Below are 18932 nucleotides of genomic sequence, written 5' to 3'. Positions count from 1 at the left end.
CTCCTGCAGTCAGTTCACAACCCTTTGAATGACGCTCCTGCTAGGCGCTCACCAGTCCGATTTCTTTTCTTTCTCGCTCTCGTTTTCGCTCCCAGCGCTCAGGCTGAGCCAGCGAGCCGAGGCGGGGCTCCCCGTGCCATCAGGCCGGGAGGGAGAGCGAGGTGCCGGGCGCCCCAGCACATCCGGGCACCGCATTCACCCGCTCCTCTGAGGCCCTTTAGAAATATACAAGGACGAGCGCAGAAACACACACGGACGGCAGTTTTATGAGAAAAATGCAGATAAAGAGCCCGGCGGTAGGGCCATATGTTCCCCATAATCTCCAAAGCCGTCACTTCAATTAGAGCCTCCCCTGAGTTCTAATGCCCGGTCCTGAGTAAACAAGCCGCTCTGAAAGCAGAACTCGGTTTCCAATTAAAAGTGTACTAACATTTCTCCTTCCCTTAATTCCCGCCGAGCAAAGCCCCGCGCGGGCGGAGGCGCGCCCGGGTCGCGGCGAGGTCGTCGCCGGTCCCCGCCGCCCCGCGCCACCGCGTTCCCAGGTGACGTCAGGCGGGCCCGGGATTAGGGCCCACCCTGCGCTCCCCGCGCCCGCCGCAGAGTTAATTAAAAGTAATGCCACGGTAAATCCACCGCTCTCTTCTGGTGGAGCCGCCTTCGCCCGCGGGCCAGCCTTGGAGGGAGGGCTTTCCGAAGCAGGTGCTGGGGATTTGCGTGCGTGAGTGTGTGTGTGTGTGTGTTTGTTTTAAGAGGGAGGGACGTGTTGTTGAGTTTTGGAGGCTGAGATGACCTTTCCCCCCTCACCCCGTGCCTCCACCCCTGCACGTGCACTCGGATGGGGACAGACAGAGGCACAGACACATGCCACCTGAACTGGGCTTTCCTTTTGGCTCCCAGGGGACCTACGCATCCTGGATTGGATTTTGTTCCTGGGACTCAGGACTCCTGCACACTGGGCTGCAGATATCACTTACTGATTTGTCTCCCCCCACCCCTTTCATGCCCCAACCTTGAGAATTCTAAGAGCATAAATAAATGGTGGCCAGATCTGAGCTTATTTAAATAGCAGGAAAGCAACTTAACACCAACTGGCCTTCTTTAGGAGCTCTTTGGAGTGCTGAATCTGAACCTTGCAGGTCCTTCAGCCTCTACATCACGGCATTCTAAAAACCTGGTCTCTATGGATGCTTTCTGTTCAGCACAACTGGTTGAAAGTTGCCTGGTTTCAGATGGGAGAGTGATTGCTAGATTAACTTTCTGGCCTGCTCTCTATGCCATGAAAGAATCAAAGAATTGAAACCATTATCTGAAAAATTCCAGAAACATCAACAAGCAGAAAAGCCTCAGTAGATCATTCAAATGCAAATGGTTTTCCTTCTTTCATGAATTAACGACCCAAGTAATTACTTTAGTTTTCAGCTTGGCCTTGGTGGTGAAGACCTCAGAGAATTAGTCTAGCTAAGTCCATGACTGTTTGTTTATTCCTTACTCTCTGATTGATGCTAACTAAATTAAATTGAGGCCAGTTCAGCAAACATTTTGAGGACCTATCTATCTGTCAGACTCTGGGTTAGATACTAGTGATTACAAGAGGAAGGGAAACAACCTCTGTGTTGCAAGCTCTCAGGTTCCTCTGTGGATAAGAAACTCCAGTAACAAAATAATTACAGTAAAATATAATATGTGTGTATGTTATAGTGGAGGTACAAAGTGCTGTGATCGTAGAGATGGGATCAGTAATTCCTCTTGGAGTGTTTATACGTTATTGGGGCAGAGGGATCAGGGGACTGTTTTTTGTTTGTTTATTTGCGGTACGCGGCCTCTCACTGTTGTGGCCTCTCCCGTTGCCTTGCGGAGCACAGGCTCCGGACGCGCAGGCTCAGCGGCCATGGCTCACGGGCGCAGCCGCTCCGCGGCATGGCATATGGGATCTTCCCGGACCGGGGCACGAACCTGTGTCCCTTGCATCGGCAGGTGGACTCTCAACCACTGCGCCACCAAGGAAGCCCCAGGGGACTGTTTTTAAAAATGCTCACAATGGATGTGACATAGTAGAGTGGTTTTGACAGAGTACGTCATTTTCAGGTGATGAAAGGCAGATGAGTACATTGTTAGAATGGTATAGCTTTGCACGTACAGAGTTGCAGAAATAGGAATGTATCTGGCATGAGAGGAGGGCTGGAATGTAGGGTTCCTCTGTGGTAGTGGTCCCCAGCCTTTTTGGCACCAGGGACTGGTTTTGTGGAAGACAATTTTTCCACGGACAGGGCAGCGGTGGGGGGCGGGGGGATGGTTCAGGAGGTAATGTGAGCAAGGGGGAGTGATGGGGAGTCTTGGCCTGGTTCCTGACAGGTGTGGCCTGGTTCCTGACAGGCCTCTGACCAGCAGTGGTCCAAAGCCCAGGGGTTGGGGACCCCTGCTCTGGGGGTCTGAGATCCTGGTGTTGGTGAATGGCAAGAGTGATGCCAAAATGTGAAGTGTTTTGTGTAGCATCTTATCTTATCCTGATGGTCATTTAAAGTCTGATCAGAACTTTGTAAACACAGCAGTGACGTTACTCAATCTGTGCTTTCAACATAGAAGTATGGAGGGTGGGTTGGAGTTGAGGTATGACTGCAGTCAGGGAAGCTGGGCAGGAGGTTATTACCATGTTACAGGTGAGGGATAAGGCTTGAACCAAGGCACAGATTAGAGAGAGGTTTCAGAGAATTCTTTCCTTCATTTATTTATTCAATACCAAGTGAATCTCTACTATGTGCCAGGCATCATTCTAAGTGCTGGGGACATAATGGTAAACAAAACAGGCCAATATCCACCATTGGGGAGCTTAAATTCTAGAATTAAATGATGTTAAGTATAGGAAGAAAAGCTGAAGTTGAGGGTGACTTTGAGGTTTCTAAATTGAAGGAATGTTGTTATCACAAGCAGAGCTAGAAAGTTCAGAAAAGAAGGAAAGATCTAGGTAGTGAACTCAGGTGGGTCGTGTTGAATTTGAAGGTTTTTGTGGACCACGTGCATGTGGGCAGTTGAACACATCTCTGGGATTCAAGAGGGAGGTCAGGTGTGGATTTGAGGATCACAGAAAAGCTGAGGGTTTAAAACTAGGTAGTTTTTCACCAGTGTCTCCACCGATGCAGTTGTTTGAGTCTGCATGGCTATGGGAAAACAAACAACAAAACAATAACAACAGACATCAAGTACAACAGTGGTTCTCAAAGTAAATATATCCCAGGACCAGCTGCATCAGCATCTCCTGGGAACTTGTCAGAAATGTGAATTCTTAGACCCTACTCAGACCTCCTGAATCAGACGCCCTAGGGGTGGGGTCAGAAATCTGTGAGGCTGTTGCCCTGTAAAATTTGAGAACTACTGAACTAGAGCAGCCCATACAGCCTACCAGATACAAGCCATGATGACTGTAGCTCACGCATGAGCAGTACTTGTTAGGACTACTGTCTACAGAAACGGATGCGTCTACATCCAGGACACCTGTGGGTTGTTCTGATTCCCCCAGGGAACATGTGGACACAGATGTTAATTTACATCCTGAAGTGTTATGCCTTGATTCCAGCTTCTTTTTTCATTCTAGTGTAATCTGTGGTATTGTGGGGCTTCTACCCTGTCTCATTCACCTCAGATTCTGATGAATGCAGTCTTCTGTTTGTCCATGTTTTTATTATATCCTCAACCATACTATGAATGAAAGGACCTAGGCATCAGATAAGGCTTGACAAAACCGTTTCTGAAATTCCTTTTAACTCTGATTCTATGGTATGAATGATGCTCACACACACACACACACACACACACACACACACACACACAACCATTCTACAAGTCCCTCTTTATTACCGTCACCTCCAATGTGATTCATTCAGGCAACACTTGAACCCATCCTCTGTGACCAGCCTCAGACTGGTCACTCAGGGAACATAAAAGATTCAAAAACCACCACCTCCGTGGTCCAGATGGGCCTCAACACACTCGAACTGACCAGCAAATAATACATTATCGTCTGAATAAATTGACAGTGATTTGATGTATGTTCTAGGGGTTTGAATGATTTTAGAGAAGAGAGAAGTTGATGAGGACGGGAGTAGTCAGTGATCCAGTTAATGCATTGTTTTAAAACAGAGGCTGTGCACACCTGGATTTAATTTCTAGTTCTTCCACTTGCTAGCTGGTGACCTGGGGTAAGCAGTGGGAGCTTCCCTTTCCTGGCTTGTAAAATGGGCTGTTGTGAGGCTTGTACAGGATAATATGTATAAAGTGTTTATTGGGGTGTCTGGCACACAGTAAGTGCTCAATAAAGAGAATGTGTCGTTGTATATATGCACGGGGGACTTTTGCTTGTCGTTTTGACATCCTATTCATACACTGGCAAAGGAGAGTGAGGAAATCCAAGAAGTGATAACATTCCAAGGACATCTTCCGACTCACCACGGTGCCCTTTTCACATGGTTGAGAAGCTGTGTGTTAGGCGGCCTGACAGTGATTCGAGGAACCACAGCTGGCATTACCTCATCTAACAGCTGGGGTGTGATGAGAGGGAATTCAGGCCCTCAAAGGAGGGACAAAGGACACCAGACATGATCCCTGCAAAGTGGAACGTGCCAAAGGGAGTGTGACATTGATTCTAGCACTTTCCCCAAGAATTCGTTTAGATTCATGTATATGGGGCAGTCTGGTTTGAATAGTGTTGATTTTCTTCATAAACGAACTACAACTTGGGAAGCTTCTCACCTTTGCAGAAGTATGTGCCTCCCCCAGCGCAGATGAGGCAATGATATCAGACGTTTCCTACCCTGAAAAAAGTACAGGGAAGTGTTCACTCTCCATCACTCCTTCCTTTGCTCGTGTCTCCTGGTTCTCTGGGATGCTGTAAGCCTACTCCATACTACCTGTAAGAGAGATCCATGGAGACTGGGTTTTCCCTCCAAAAGGCTGGTAGAACCATGCACTGGAATTTTTCCGGTGCTTTTCCTGGGTTGAGAAAGGGAACGGAAAGGCCTCCCTCTCTTTGATGAACCCTGGGTCTTTGAGCCAGGACACAGTAATTGCCAATGCGAAGGGCTCAGTGCAGGGCTGGACCTCTCCCCAGAGTGTCAAGGCTCCCACAGGCCTCTGCACACCCTCAGCTGGAGCCTTTGCTGCCCTAGCACAGGGGCATTCCCCCAGCTGTCCCTACACCATGAACCATGGAGGCAGGTTTTACAGAGTGTTCCCCACGGTGTTCATTTTCTTTGACTTTGGGTGTGCCCAAGGGCCAGAAGGAGGTTTTTCCTTCTCCTTGTTTGAGAGCTTGTCCTTGAGAGTACTTAGTCAAATGCATACGACAGACTGGTTTCAGTCACTGTAATGCCCTAATGCATTTGGATAGTCTATGTGGGCAAGTTCCCTATAACAACAGATCTATAATCCTTAAGGTTCCAGAAAGTTGGGTGAAACTTGTATCTCAAAGGCTAGAATTCTCAAGTTATAAGCTCTAGAATTTATGATTTTCAGAACAGGTTAAAATGCCTATTACATTAGTGTAAGTAGGGGGGGAAGGATTATTCAGATATAATAACAATGGTTAAAATTTTGCATCAAACATAGGTTCATGTCACCCAACTAACTTGAACTCTCAATGAAGCAGAATGTCATTTGAAGTCCTCCTGTGGTATAAAGAGTGAATCAATCAGAAAATAAATGGATATTAAAGATTTATGTCAAGCAACAACCTTGAAAAAGTGTTTTTCCAGAGTTAGTCCCCACTCAGCCCAATCTTCTAGACTTTCTACCCTTGCAGGTGTATAAAGCAATTGTTTATGCTTAAAACAGTATCCTTCAGGACTTACTCAAAAATTGAGAACCATACAGAAAAGACTAATTCGGTCTATAACCTTAGTGAAGCAGAAAGATGGAATAATTTACATTAGAAAACTTTATATCAACAGATGTTAGGCGTGTTGGTGCTCAACCCTTCAGTCTGAGCACATGGCGTTAACAAGAATAGCACTTTTCTACAACATCAGTCCTGGGGTTCCTGCCCCCAAATCCACAATTTAAAACAAATAATGAGGAAACAGCAGCCAAACTCAAACTGATAGACTTTCTATAGAATATCTGGCCTGTACTTTTCACGAGTGGAGCCTCACGAAAGTCAAGGGTTGAGGAGCTGTCCCAGATTGGGAAAGGTTATGGCAGCACAGCAACCAATTTCAGTGTGGCTTCCTGGGTTGGGTTGTGGACCAGCAGGAGGCCGTCAGAAGGACAATTAGCAAAATTTGAATGAAGATTCAAATTTGTATTGCATTAATGTCACTTTCTAATTCTGACAATTGTACTGTGGTTATGCAAAGATATCACGATTCTTAGGAAATATTTAAGTATTTAGAGGGGGAAAAAAACAGTAGCCCATTCCCTGGGCAGTGGGTCAACAAAGTTTTATGCTGAGGTGTTCACCTTATCAGCTGAGCAGGAGCCTGACTCAGAACTGTCGAGGACTTTGCTCCTCTCACTACCTATGATGGATACTTGGTGTGAGGAAGACTGAGCCAGGAGACTGGGAGCCTGTAATGCGGGCTGCTCCTACTAGGTGTATGATCTTGGACACGCTCCTTCACCTAACTGGGGCTCAGTTTCTTCAGCTGTAATGTGAAGTCATTGATCTGGATGTTCTCCAGGTTCCTTTATTCTTTGATGACGACCTGTTTCTCAGCATGTTCCAACAAGGGGCAGCTGGAAGGTAAGTGATAAAGCTGTGTTTATGTGCTGAATTGTGAACAATGTGACATGGCAGTGGAAACCTGTTGATTTCACTTAACTCATGCAGGGACTTATCGCCTTATATGTAGGGCTGATCCCATCACCAGGGAAAGTGAAACTTGAAAAGTTCGTGGGAGAATGTTAAGATTTAGATTGTCATCTAGAGAGAAAATTGGCGGGTGTAGTCCTTAGGCATTGCCTAAGTGACAGTCTTGCTTTCTCCCTTCTATAGCTATTGATATTAAGTCATTATAATAAAATTAGAAAAAAATCACAATGGAAACAGAACATAAGCACAGAGGTTTTTTTCACCATCATAAACACCATCTCAGAAGGTCTCAGTCAGCATTTTTCGATGTGAGCTCTATTGGCATTTTGGGTGTGACCGTTTACTATTTTGCATCTATGACCTCCATGCCTTAAATGCCAATAAGGCCACCAGTTGTCACAACCAGGAAAAAACTGTACATTTGCAGATGACACTGTGGGACCAAACATTCCTGATTGAGAACCACTGGTCAGTTGAGTGATCATAACCAGATAGCAGGTTTGCTAATATTTTCTTTTTCGTTTAAAAACAGAGAAGATTGTGTTGAAAGGAATCTAAGACATCACTTCATAGTTGAGGAAACTGAGGTTAAGTGACTCATCCAAGGCACTGTAATTATTGAAGGAGGCATGTTTAGTATTAGGCTGTCTCTCACCCACTGCAGGGTTCACCCATTGACATGGTCAAAGAGATGTTTGGGACCAATAATTGAAATGACTGGAGGGCTGTCTATAACTTCTATTAATGGATGCCCTCCTCAAAGTCCTGAGCCTGAGGGTTTTCAAGAATAACCAGTTCTTTAACCAGTTTATCTGGTAAGAAAACTTAGGTGTCTAAGGAGGGCCAATGCTGTATTTCATATTCTAAGACACTTTTACTGGCTGCATTTTAACATATCCCTAATTGGGACGTGACTCACAGTTGATGTGATGAGAAAGCATTGTATCAAAGTTTCATTTGTCACATTTTCTTCCTTGGTGGTCCATAAAACAATGACATGTTTTCTGATTAAAAGCATCTTATATTTGATGAAATATGGTAGATAACTTCCAGGACAGGTTGTAGAGATCATTTCAGTTTTATCTATCCCTAAAGGTGTTGCAGCATGTGGCAAAACCTGTCCTTTTAATTACTTGGTCTCAATGTGACACAGTGGTACAGGTATTGGAGACAAACTGAAGGGAGGCTCTACCAGTAAAAATGATAAGCTGCCCAATTTCTCTCTCTTGTCCCTGGAATAAAGTTCCATTGAAGTCATTTCTGGCCTCCAGTTTTTGTCTGTGGCCTTTTGGATCTGGCCATGGTGCTGACTGCTCATAGACCTTTACTACTGATTTCCAGCAAATCCTGTACCTAAAATCTAAATCCTGGGGCAAATAATTGCCATGTCTTGTTACTTAATTCTACTTTGGCAAAAGCCTTCAAAAGTAGTTCCAAGGAAAATAACAAAGGAAGTGAGAGGGTGATTTGAGCTACCTTAGGTTTCAGTATGGCTAGTGAAATCGAGTGTCTGGAGATACTCACCTGGCAGATGGAGGGACAGTTGCCAAACCTGTGAAATCCCTCGTCAATCTCGAGATCTGTATCAGCCAGGGACCAGCCAGGAGGACAGAACCAACTGTCAGCATTTCAAACAGAGTTTAATACAGAGAATTGGTTACACGGTGATGAGATTGCTGGGATGCAAACAGTTCGGGGTGGTGAGACAATCTACAAATTTGCAAAGGAGAGAAGCCTCAGAGTGACAGGTGATGTGACTTCTGTGGACATCTGGTGGAAACAAAAACTACAGTGGGATTCTTAGGTGTGCCTTGGAGCCGTGCAGGAGATGCAATAGCTACCAGAAACCACCCAAGGCAGAAGGGGGTTGAGGGAACACCTTGGTTTCTCCCTTTCCTCTGTTTTCCTTGTAAATGCCTCCCGTTGGCTGGACCCAGGCAGATGTAGCAGCCTGCAAGGGTCAGCCCCCAGGTGATACATAGGACATAGAGGAGAGGCAAGGAAGAAATCTGAGTGCCAAGGAATTGCACTTAACCTGTGTAAAACAGATGAAGAAGAAAATTAGAGACATCTAAAATGGTGGAAAGAAAATTTAAAAATAAGTATGTGTTCACAAAAGTGGAGGCCTTCTTTTGTGTTGAGGAAAGGCATGTCCTTGACTTCCTAGAGACAGGGAGCAAAGTATAGAAAAAAGCCCTGAACTAGGAAGGTAAGGGATGGGGACGGTAACTCTACTTCAGCCTTTGCCACTGACTTGCTTTGGCTTCCCATAGTACTGAGAACAAATCCAGAGTCTCCGTCATGGCCTGTGTACCCTAACCTGGCCTGCCCCTGCTTCCTCACCTCATCTTCTACCTCTCTCCTCTTCAGGGACTAGGACATGGCCCTAACAGCTGAGTCCACCTGGCCCATTCTGCTCCTCTGCTGGGGACATTCTGCCCTGAGCTCTCACGTGGCTTGCTCTTTCTTGTCACCTTCAAATGTCACTTTCTCAGCAGGAGCTCCTCTATCTAAATGTCCAGGACCACTCTATCTAAAATGTCATCCTTAACCGTGGACTTCTCCATCACAGTCACCCTGTTGTAAATCTCTTTTCATTACTTTTCACTATTTAAATTCTGGAATGATCTATTTCATTCTGATTTGATATGTTTTCCCCAAAGATAGGTAGGTTCCCCAAAAGGAAGGAGTCTCATCTGTCTTCGTCCCCACTGTAGTCCCCAAACCTAGAACAACAGTGGCCAAAACATTGTGTGGCGTCAATACATGTTTGCCGGAGTAGTGAACCAAAGAATGCCTTTAAATGACATTGAAATTAGCTGCTTGTATGACGGTCTCCTTAGTTTGAGACTAAAGTGTTTTTCCCCTTTCCTTCCTTCCTTTTTTTTTTTTTTTTTTTTTTTTTGTGGTACGCGGGCCTCTCACCACTGCGGCCTCTCCCGTTGCGGAGCACAGGCTCCGGACGCACAGGCTTCGGACGCACAGGCTCCGGACGCACAGGCTCAGCGGCCATGGCTCACGGGCACAGCCGCTCTGCGGCATGTGGGATCCTCCCGGACCGGGGCATGAACCTGTGTCCCCTGCATCGGCAGGCGGACTCTCAACCACTGTGCCACCAGGGAAGCCCATTCTTCCTTCCTTTTTTTTTGTTTTTAAAACAGCAAAAAATTTTGGCCATTCCTCATGTTAGTAAGACCCTCTTGGATAGAGTATATGATATTACTTTATGATTACGTAGTTGTAACTGAGAAAATTAACATTTTAAATTTCTTAAATGTTTATTCTGTGCCCAGTACAGAAAACTGAGATTTGGAGAAATTAAGTAATTTGCTTCCAAAGGAGCCAGCATTGAACCTAGGTCTCTTTGATTTCAAAGCCCCTACTCTGAATCATTTCACTGTGTTGCTTCTACGTTTTAGAAAACTAAAATGCAAGAGCCTTCTTGATCAGCTCCACTTACTCCTTCACTGTCCATGCTCTGCTCTCTCTCTTGTGTCTAGAATATCCTTGCCTCTTCCTCTTTTATTTTAAATTTATTTTTGTTAAATCCAGCCTATTCTTTCCACAGTCTTCTTGAGTAATCCCACCCTGATCCCCAGTGACCACATTTGCTGCCCCTCCACGGAATTCTTCCCAGCATCACACTGTGATGGGGAATTCTCCCCATCAAAACACTTCTCCTGCTGCTTTGTAAATGCCTGCTCACCCGCTGTCTCCTCCACTAGCCTGTACATTTTTTGAGCCAGGACTCTGTCTTGTTCATGGATGTATGCTAAGTACTTTGCAAAGTAAATATTTTAAAAATAGAGAGTAGAATGCTGGTTACCAGAGGCTGGGTGGTGGGGGATTTGGGGAGATATCATTTAAGGGTACAAACTGGGAACTAGGAGATAAATAAATCCTGGAGGTGGAATGCCCAGCATAGTGATTATAGACAACAACACTGTATCATAAACTTCAGAGTTGCTCACAGACTGCATCTTGTTTCCACCACAAAAAAGAAATGATAGTTATGCAACATGATAGAGGTGTCAGCTAATGCTACTGTGGTACTCATATTTTTGTGCACCTTAAATTTACACAGTGTTGTATGTCAATTATATTTCAATTAAAAATTTTTTAATTAAAATTTTTAGGTGAATGCATGAATGATTGAAGTATTAGGATCCCCCTGTATATTGAAAAATATTTATTCCTTAAAATAAAGAATCTATGAAACTAAGAACTCTTCTTCACTGAGAGGATAAAATTCAGCTTTGCATAAAGAGTTTGATCCATGCACAACTTCTTAGGTGTGCATTCATTCTGTAGAACAAGATGTGTGATATAAAGAGGAGCTATATTAGCTTAGAACCCGATAGCAAGGTTAAACTGCAGCTGCTTTTACAGCCCATTAGCCACCTACATTTTCCTGAAGCTCAGCTGTATCTGTAATGGTAGGGTATTTCCACATTGCCAAGCTTCCTGATAACCTCTTGCCCCGGCTCTCACTGGCATCAGTAGAGATGAAACAGCTGACTGCAAGGGAAGACTCATTTTAAGACTTGGTCTAGGACACTAAGCTAAATGGACACATCTGATGACATCCGTGTTTTTGTGAGCAGTGCATAGCTTTCAATCATTTGGGTGAGGCAAGAAGAAGGGCCGCCCGACCCTTTGCTTCAATCCTGGAAGAGGCGATCCTAAATAGAGCGGAAGAGAGCAACTCCACACGAGGGTGAGGGAGAGCTGAATCATCCCCGAGTCCTTGTAGGGGCTCACTGCTCTCTTACCAGCTTAGGTGTCCCTGGCTTTGGTGTTTAGTGGCCGTGACACTTGACAAAGAGGCAGATCTGACCCCCACGCTTGGTAGGGTACTTCAAGACGATGCATACCAAGGGCTGTCCCTGCTCATGTCAACCTTAAGTCACTGCACACTCAACCCCACCTTTCCTCTGTGTGCACCATTATTATTTTAAAAATTTGTTTTTGTGAGATCGTTTAAGTTTAACTCTCTTAGCAAGATTCAGTTATAAAATACTGTGTTATTAACTCTAGTCACCATGTTATATGTTAGATCCTCAAACCTTATTCATCTGGAAGTTTCTACCCTTTTACGGGGCTCACCCTATTTCCCCCACTCCCAGCCCCTTGGCAACCACTTTTCTACTCCCTATTTGAATATCTGGTCGTTCTTAATGTTGCCAATTCATGTAACAACTTAAAAGCAAAAATACTTTGAGGGCCAACACTGTCAAGGCCGAAGTAGCTAGTTTGCAACTTCTGGTTTACACTCGCACACCATTATTTTTAAAGAGGGAAACATTTTTAATCATAATTTTATTCTCCCCTAATTATCAAAACTGGCAGGAATTACTCTGAAGATTTGGAGTAATTGAAAAGATTTGAAGGCCTCCGTTAGCTGAAAGTAAGAATGTGTTATGATTGCCAGACCTCCCTGTGTATGCGTGCAAGGGTAGGGGTAGGGGTAAGGAGGAATGTTCTAGATCAGTGATTTTCAAAGTGTGATTCCTGGACCAGAAGTATCAGCATCACCTGGGAAATCATTAGAAATGAAAAGTCACAGACTCCATCCCAGACCTACTGAATCAGAGACTCTGGGTGTGGAGCCAGCAGTCTGCGTCTAACCAGCCTTCCAGATGATTCTGAGGTGTGCTCAGATTTGAGAACCAAGTTTAGACTTGAATTCCAGTGGTCTTAGGTTCAGAATAACAGTATTCTTCCTCCCATCCTCATATCAACAGTAAACTCCATACTTTACAAGTAATGACGGGATTGCAAAAAGAGTTTTTAGGGTTAGAAATTCAAGGCTGGGGCTTCCCTGGTGGCGCAGTGGTTGAGAATCTGCCTGCTAATGCAGGGAACACAGGTTCGAGCCCTGGTCTGGGAGGATCCCACAGGCCACGGAGCAACTAGGCCCGTGAGCCACAACTACTGAGCCTCCGCGTCTGGAGCCTGTGCTCCGCAACAAGAGAGGCCGTGATAGTGAGAGGCCCGCGCACTGCGATGAAGAGTGGCCCCCGCTTGCCACAACTAGAGAAAGCCCTGGCACAGAAACAAAGACCCAACACAGCAAAAATAAATAAATAAACTCCTACCCCCAACATCTTCTTTAAAAAAAAAAAAAGAAATTCAAGGCTAACTAATTACACGAAGCATTCGTGATGGTGCTATTAGCAATGATTTCATCAATATCAAAACCATCTTGGGACACACAACGTCACTTACGGGTAATAATCATAACTACTCTGCAGATTGTTGTAATGGAGTTCACTGCACACAGTTATACTCAGTTGATAGTTAATTTAGGGAAAGCTCTTCCTGTGATAAATATTTGTTTTCCTCACCCAATCTGTGTTCTTACCCGTGAAAAATCACGGCTATGGAAATGTCTGTTGAAGCTCTCTCAGTTAGGAAAGACAGCCCAGCTGGAAGGGGCTGAGGGCCTCCTGCCCTAGGGCCCCATCCTTCCCACAGCTGCCCTTGGAGACTGTGCCTTCCGGTCCCCTAAGGAATGGCGGGAGGACAAATTGCATGGTACCTGCCCCACAGCGTTGTCCTCCCTCTGTCCCATTTCCATTTTCTTTTCTTTAGTTTCCTTCCTTCCCCTTTCTATCCTTCGTTATTGTATTTTGGGTTTTTCTTTTTCATGGCTCACTTTCCTGTTCTCCTTGTGGAAGCATAACTGGATGGGTACTGATGAAACTGGGCCATCAGTGGAATCAATATCAACATGAAAGAGAAATACAGATTGTAGTTTAAGGGAAGTAAATTTCATTCCAGCTGAGCCCCAAGTATGGAAGTAGCTTGTAATTCTATAATAATTTCTGTAACCCCTGGAAGTTGGTTGGCATTGACAAATCTGTGAAAAATGGAAACACAGGGAAGACTCTGCAGCACGCCTGTTAGTGCAGTGCGTCACTTCATTCTGTATTAACTGGACACCAACTACTAAAACTATTAATCTCCTGAGTGTTCAGCATGGTATTGTATGTGGAGGATACAAAGATGATTTAGATTTGATCTTTGTTTTCTAGAAGCTTATTCTGGTTATATAGAAGGTACACAAAATTATAATGATGATAGTTAGACAGCATTTGTGAAGTTCTTATCATGAGCTTAGTGCCATAAATACTGCACATAAATTGTCTATATCATTATTATAATTATCCTATTGGGTAGGTGCTATTAACCCCATTGGACAGATGGGAAACCAAGACTTAATGCAGAGGCAACTTGGCCCAGACTACTAGCTAATAAGTGATGGAGCAAATGTTGATATTTAAGCCCAAAGCACTGCTCTTAACCACTCTGCTGTAGCGCCTCCGGGAGTACGTCATAACGGAATTTCTATATTAGTCCAGTGCAATTTTTTTTTTCAAAAAATCTTAGCACTTGCAATATTGTCTTTGGCTAAAATAGTTGGAGAATAATGTAAGGCAACATATAAAATTGTCTTCTAATTTGCATATACTTGAGTAATGAAAACAGTGGAGGTAGACAAACACGTGCTCCAGGTGTGTGGAAAGGGAAGAAATTGACATGCGAAGGAGTTGACGGAGGCTTCAGGAGAAGATAGATTTGGATCTTCTTGGTGGTACAGAATTATGGAACCGAAAGAAGCTTCTCCCACTGCCCCCAATCATTCTTTGACACATTGCTCGATTTTATTTTATTAGCATTTAACATTGTTAAAGAATAAATTATGTGTTTCTTTATTCCTTGTCTCTCTTCTCCCGCTAGAGGTAGGAGAGCAGAGGCTGTCTGGACCTTGTTCACTCCTTATCCTGTGTCTAGAAAGGTGCCTGTACGTAGTAGGCACACTCATGATGTAGTTGTTGAATGACAGGGGTTCCGTATGAGGAGTGTGAGTTTCACAGTCAGTGGAAACATACAGTAAGTTCATGAACACTCAAGATGCATAAAGAGAATAAAAATATTTAAAAATCTTACATTTTTATGCTATTTTACAAAATTTTTTCAAAGTGCTTTTACTTACTCCTACTATTGAGTTCATAATCCTATCAGGGTAGCTTGGCAGATCTTTATTCCCCTGATTTTACAAATTAGGAAGGTGGGGTTCAGAGAGGTTAGGTCATTTGCTTTAGGTCACACAGCAGGTGAGTGAGTGGTGGACATAAGAACAGAGGCTAGGTGTCTGACTTCACTAGGTGTCTGACTTCACTTTTCCCTTCTCTTTTGAGCCTATCAGCAGTTTGTGGAATGGTCTAGAGTCTGAAGGCACAGACTTGGCTGGGTATTGGCCTCGGCTGCCGTTCCAAACCAGCAGAGGGCCTGCAGAACCAGGACGTCTCCACCAAGGGGGCAGGCATTCAGATCAGCTGTGGTCCTCTGGGCAAATTCTCTCTGTGGTCAAGTCCAAAGTGAATTTGTCCAGGGAGGACTCACTTCTGTGATAACATTTAGAGTGTGAGCCAATTCACCCCAGCTCCGCAGTAACCTAGAGCAGGGGGTCCCCAAGACCCAGGCCGGTCCGGGGCCTGTTAGGAACCAGGCTGCACAGCAGGAGGTGAGCGGGCAAGGAGCCGTCTGCCACTCCCCGTCGCTCATACCGCCTGAACCATCCTGCTCTCCCCCCAACACACTCCCCCCACCCCCCACCCCCGCCCCGTCCGTGCAAAAGTTGTCTTCCCCGAAACTGGTCCGTGATGCCAAAAAGGCTGGGGACTGCTGCTGACCTAGAAGATTGTTCGTTTGGGTCTTTTTTACTTGGGAAAGAAAATTAACCCTTTGTCTCCCATCCCAGATCATTTTATCCTCCTGAAGACTAGTGATTAATGCAGCAAAATTGGACTATTCCAAAGAGATATGGTATTGATCCACTTAAGTCAGTTCGTAAATCGGAGCAAACACACTCCAACCTCATTAATATGAACTGAATATAATGTCATGCATGTCACACCCGTGCCTAGTGAACCATCGGGCTGGCGGATTAATGAGCTTTTATTGAGCCTGAGAGCAGAGCCCCGAACGTCTGATTCATCTTGTTATGAGATTCCCAGTCTCCTTCTCTGGGGCTGGCCGAATCCAAACGAACAAGTTATGGTTTTTATTTAGTATATGCGTCCATGCTTGATTGGAATACAGTGATGTAGGGGTAGAGGTGTCTGCTGATATCTCGATTACCAGGATTTCCAGTATATGACAAAGCTATCTATGCATAGGTGCTTTGAGCATGTACACCTCTGCTTAGCAGTTTGGGTTGCACGTGGCCACGTTTTCCTTAGGAAGGGGAGGAGAAAGAGACGGAAAAACTAAGAGAAGAAAAGATGCAGAGTGTGTGTGTCTGTGTAGAAGGGGGGAGGGAGTGAGGCACGGCAGATGCCAGCACAAATCCTTTTTGAATGCGAAAAGACCCCAAACTGATGCAAATTCACAGTAATTCCACCAGTCAGTACCAATACTGTCTCTTTTCCCTACAAACCTCCCAGGCACAAGGTTTCCCTTTCAGGAGCACCAGCCAGCAGAGAAAAGCGAAAGGAGAGGGGTCCAGGCTGTGGCAGGCGCCAGCACTCCCAGAGTGAAGACCCAGCTCCCCTCGAGGGGCTGCCTGGATGTCGGAGCTGGATGCCCTTGCTCTGACCTGCCTTCCCCTCCCTCTGCCTGGCACAGGAGTCTCCATCCACAGTGGGCATCGCTGAACAAAGGTGTCTTTCTTGGGACCCTTTACCCACAGCCTGACTCAGGAGAGCAGCTCGGCTTCTGTCTGCCCTGCTCTTGAAATGCCTAGTGCCCTGTCCCTGAGTGGGGTCGCAGTGGCAGGGGGTGCCTGGGGAGGGTGGGTAGGAGTGGGGGGAACCTGGATTTAAACTAAGCTCTGTCCCTTTTGGACTGAAAAGAATGGCTTTTCCAGCAGGAGCTCAAGAGTGTGAGTGGATGATCCGTACCCCTCAGAAAGCCTTCCCTTTTCTTTCCTCACTCTTTAATAACAGTGATGCTGCCTGCCGTTGGGCCTCACCTGATGTTCTGCAAGTCACAGGTATCCTTGGATCTTCAGATCCAGCAACCCCAGAGGCAGCTTAGGCAGGAGAGGGGAAGTGGGAGTGGAAGACGGAGCATCCCAGCTGTGTGCCCTTGGGCAAACATCACCCATGTCCGTGGGGCCTGGTTGACTCATCTCTCATCTGTGGTAAAAAAAAAAAGGGGGGGGGTTGCATAATAACACATTTCCTGCCTCCTACTGTTCGAATAGAAACAATGAAATAATGCAATTGTAAAGTGAAGAAGCCCAGTCAACTATTAGCTAAGGGAAAGGGCTTTTTATTTCATCTTGTAGATGAAGAAATTGAGTCTCAGAAACGTGAGGAATTTCATTTAGGGGTATACAGCTTAGTAGCAAAATTAGAACTAGGGTCCAAGTCTCGTATTTCATGGCTAAAGTTACTTTCCACCACTCCATATGTTCTTTGGATATAAAGAGTGATCTTTTCGTGGTCTTTGGCAACCTAGCATCTAGATTGCCTCCACTCTTGGGCTGGGACGTGCACAGGTGACTGTCATTTGCTTATGCCTGGTTTGCTGGTTAAAAAGCCTGTTTCTCTGCTCCCTGTAGGAGTGTCTCAGGCCTGGGCTTGGAAGCAGACAAGCTTTGCGTGAAACCTGGCCATCCCACCTAGGCCCTGTGTGTTGGGGGAGGTTCCTGAAACTCTCTGAGACTGTGTTTATTCCTTAGGTAGGAGAGGAGTTCCGCCAGTGCCTGCCATGCTGTGTTGCCACAGAGATGAGATGAAATGTTTACCCTGGACACGGGGCCTGGCACACAGCTCGTGGTTGGGATGTGGGCATTTGCTTCTTCTTTTTCAGGGCCCTTGTCTAGCGCTGAGACCTGAGAGACTCCCTCACCCCAGTCTGCAAAGTGGACCTGGTGGCCTGGTGGTGTCACCCACACATGGACACAGCAGTCTAGCAGCTGGTGTCTGTGCTTTCCCGGTCCATGGTGCCCTGCGCTCTGGGTCCACAATTTTCCTGTGTAGCTCCAGACACAGAACTCCCCCCATGTCTCACCATTGCTAACAGCATCGGCTCTGGAACATCAGGACCCCTTCAGTAAGCTCCACGTGGCCTCTCCACCTTGCATTTCTTCTCCCCTCAGAAGTGCACCCTCTGCCAGGGCCTTGAGGTCTCCCTCATGCCCATTCTCTCCCCTTTTCTCCAGTTCAAGGCTGAGCCATTCTCAGAACCCCTGCCCTCTCCCCTCTGCTTTTCCAGATCCACGCCTCCCTCCTGCCTTGCATGTAGGCTCCTGCCTTTACTAGCTCCTCTGGCACTTTGACACCTCTCTTTCCTATATGCCTACATTTTTTTTTTTTTTTTTTTTTTTTGTCTTGTAGCCATTTTCAGGGACCTTAAAGACGTCAGTGTCTTTAAGGCTCGTAACACGGCTTTCCTATTGCCAGCATTTTCTAAATTTCTGCAGAAACACATTCAGGTAAGCAGATTCATTGGCTGGCTTTATGCCTACATTTTTAAATTGAAGTATAGTTGATTTAAAATGTTGTGTTAGTTTCAGGTGTATAGCAAAGTGATTCAGTGTTTTATATATATATATATATATATATATATATATATATATATACTTCTACAGATTCATTTCCATTGTAGGTTATTACAAGATATTGAATTTATAGTTCTTTGTGCCATATAGTAAGACCTTGTTGTTTATCTCTTTTATATATAGTAGTGCGTATCTGCTAATCCCTAACTCCTAATTTATCCTTGCCCCCCTTTCCCTGTCTATATATACCGTGCCTAAAGAGCATAACCAAATACTATTTTATATTTATTGTTTCACACGTGCTAACTCTAACACAGTTTTCTGTTCCTTGAGAGCAAGGGGTCATCTCAGATCTCACTCATCCCCTTGCGATGCAGTGCAGGGTGCTGAGTACCTAATGACATGCAAGGTACTATTGGATGTACCTCATCTATTGGATGAGCCTCGCTTCCCGGGTCAAGGTCTTGCTCCCATGCTGTTAGAAGTTCTCTCTGGACCTAAAACGCCCTCTCTGCCCTTTCCTGCCTGGCAACTTCTGTTCATTGTCATTCATTTTCACCTCGAGTGACACCTGTACTGTGTCACCTTCCCAGTTCCCTCCTCCAAGTCCTCTAAGCA

The 18932-nt window shown here is 45.3% G+C and overlaps 1 protein-coding gene and 1 non-coding gene across 2 annotated transcripts in view; one reads left to right on the top strand and one right to left on the bottom strand.

The window, feature by feature from the left end:
- Window positions 1-211, top strand: part of LOC137209286 (LIM homeobox transcription factor 1-alpha-like) — a 116731-nt gene extending 116520 nt beyond the window's left edge. The window contains exon 4 of the mRNA XM_067710793.1: window positions 96-211. Coding sequence (XP_067566894.1) covers window positions 96-211 — 116 coding nt within the window. The remainder of the gene's footprint in view (window positions 1-95) is intronic.
- Window positions 212-18142: 17931 nt separating this feature from the next.
- Window positions 18143-18272, bottom strand: LOC137220359 (small nucleolar RNA SNORA33). Its single transcript, XR_010941659.1, has one exon. It is a non-coding gene; the product is annotated as a small nucleolar RNA SNORA33 (small nucleolar RNA).
- Between the last annotated feature and the right edge of the window lie 660 nt (window positions 18273-18932).

This window comes from Pseudorca crassidens, chromosome 2 (assembly GCF_039906515.1).
Source record: "Pseudorca crassidens isolate mPseCra1 chromosome 2, mPseCra1.hap1, whole genome shotgun sequence".
Taxonomy (NCBI): domain Eukaryota; kingdom Metazoa; phylum Chordata; class Mammalia; order Artiodactyla; family Delphinidae; genus Pseudorca; species Pseudorca crassidens.
Note: the sequence above shows the minus strand (reverse complement) of the source record. Positions and strands in the feature narration are given on the sequence as shown.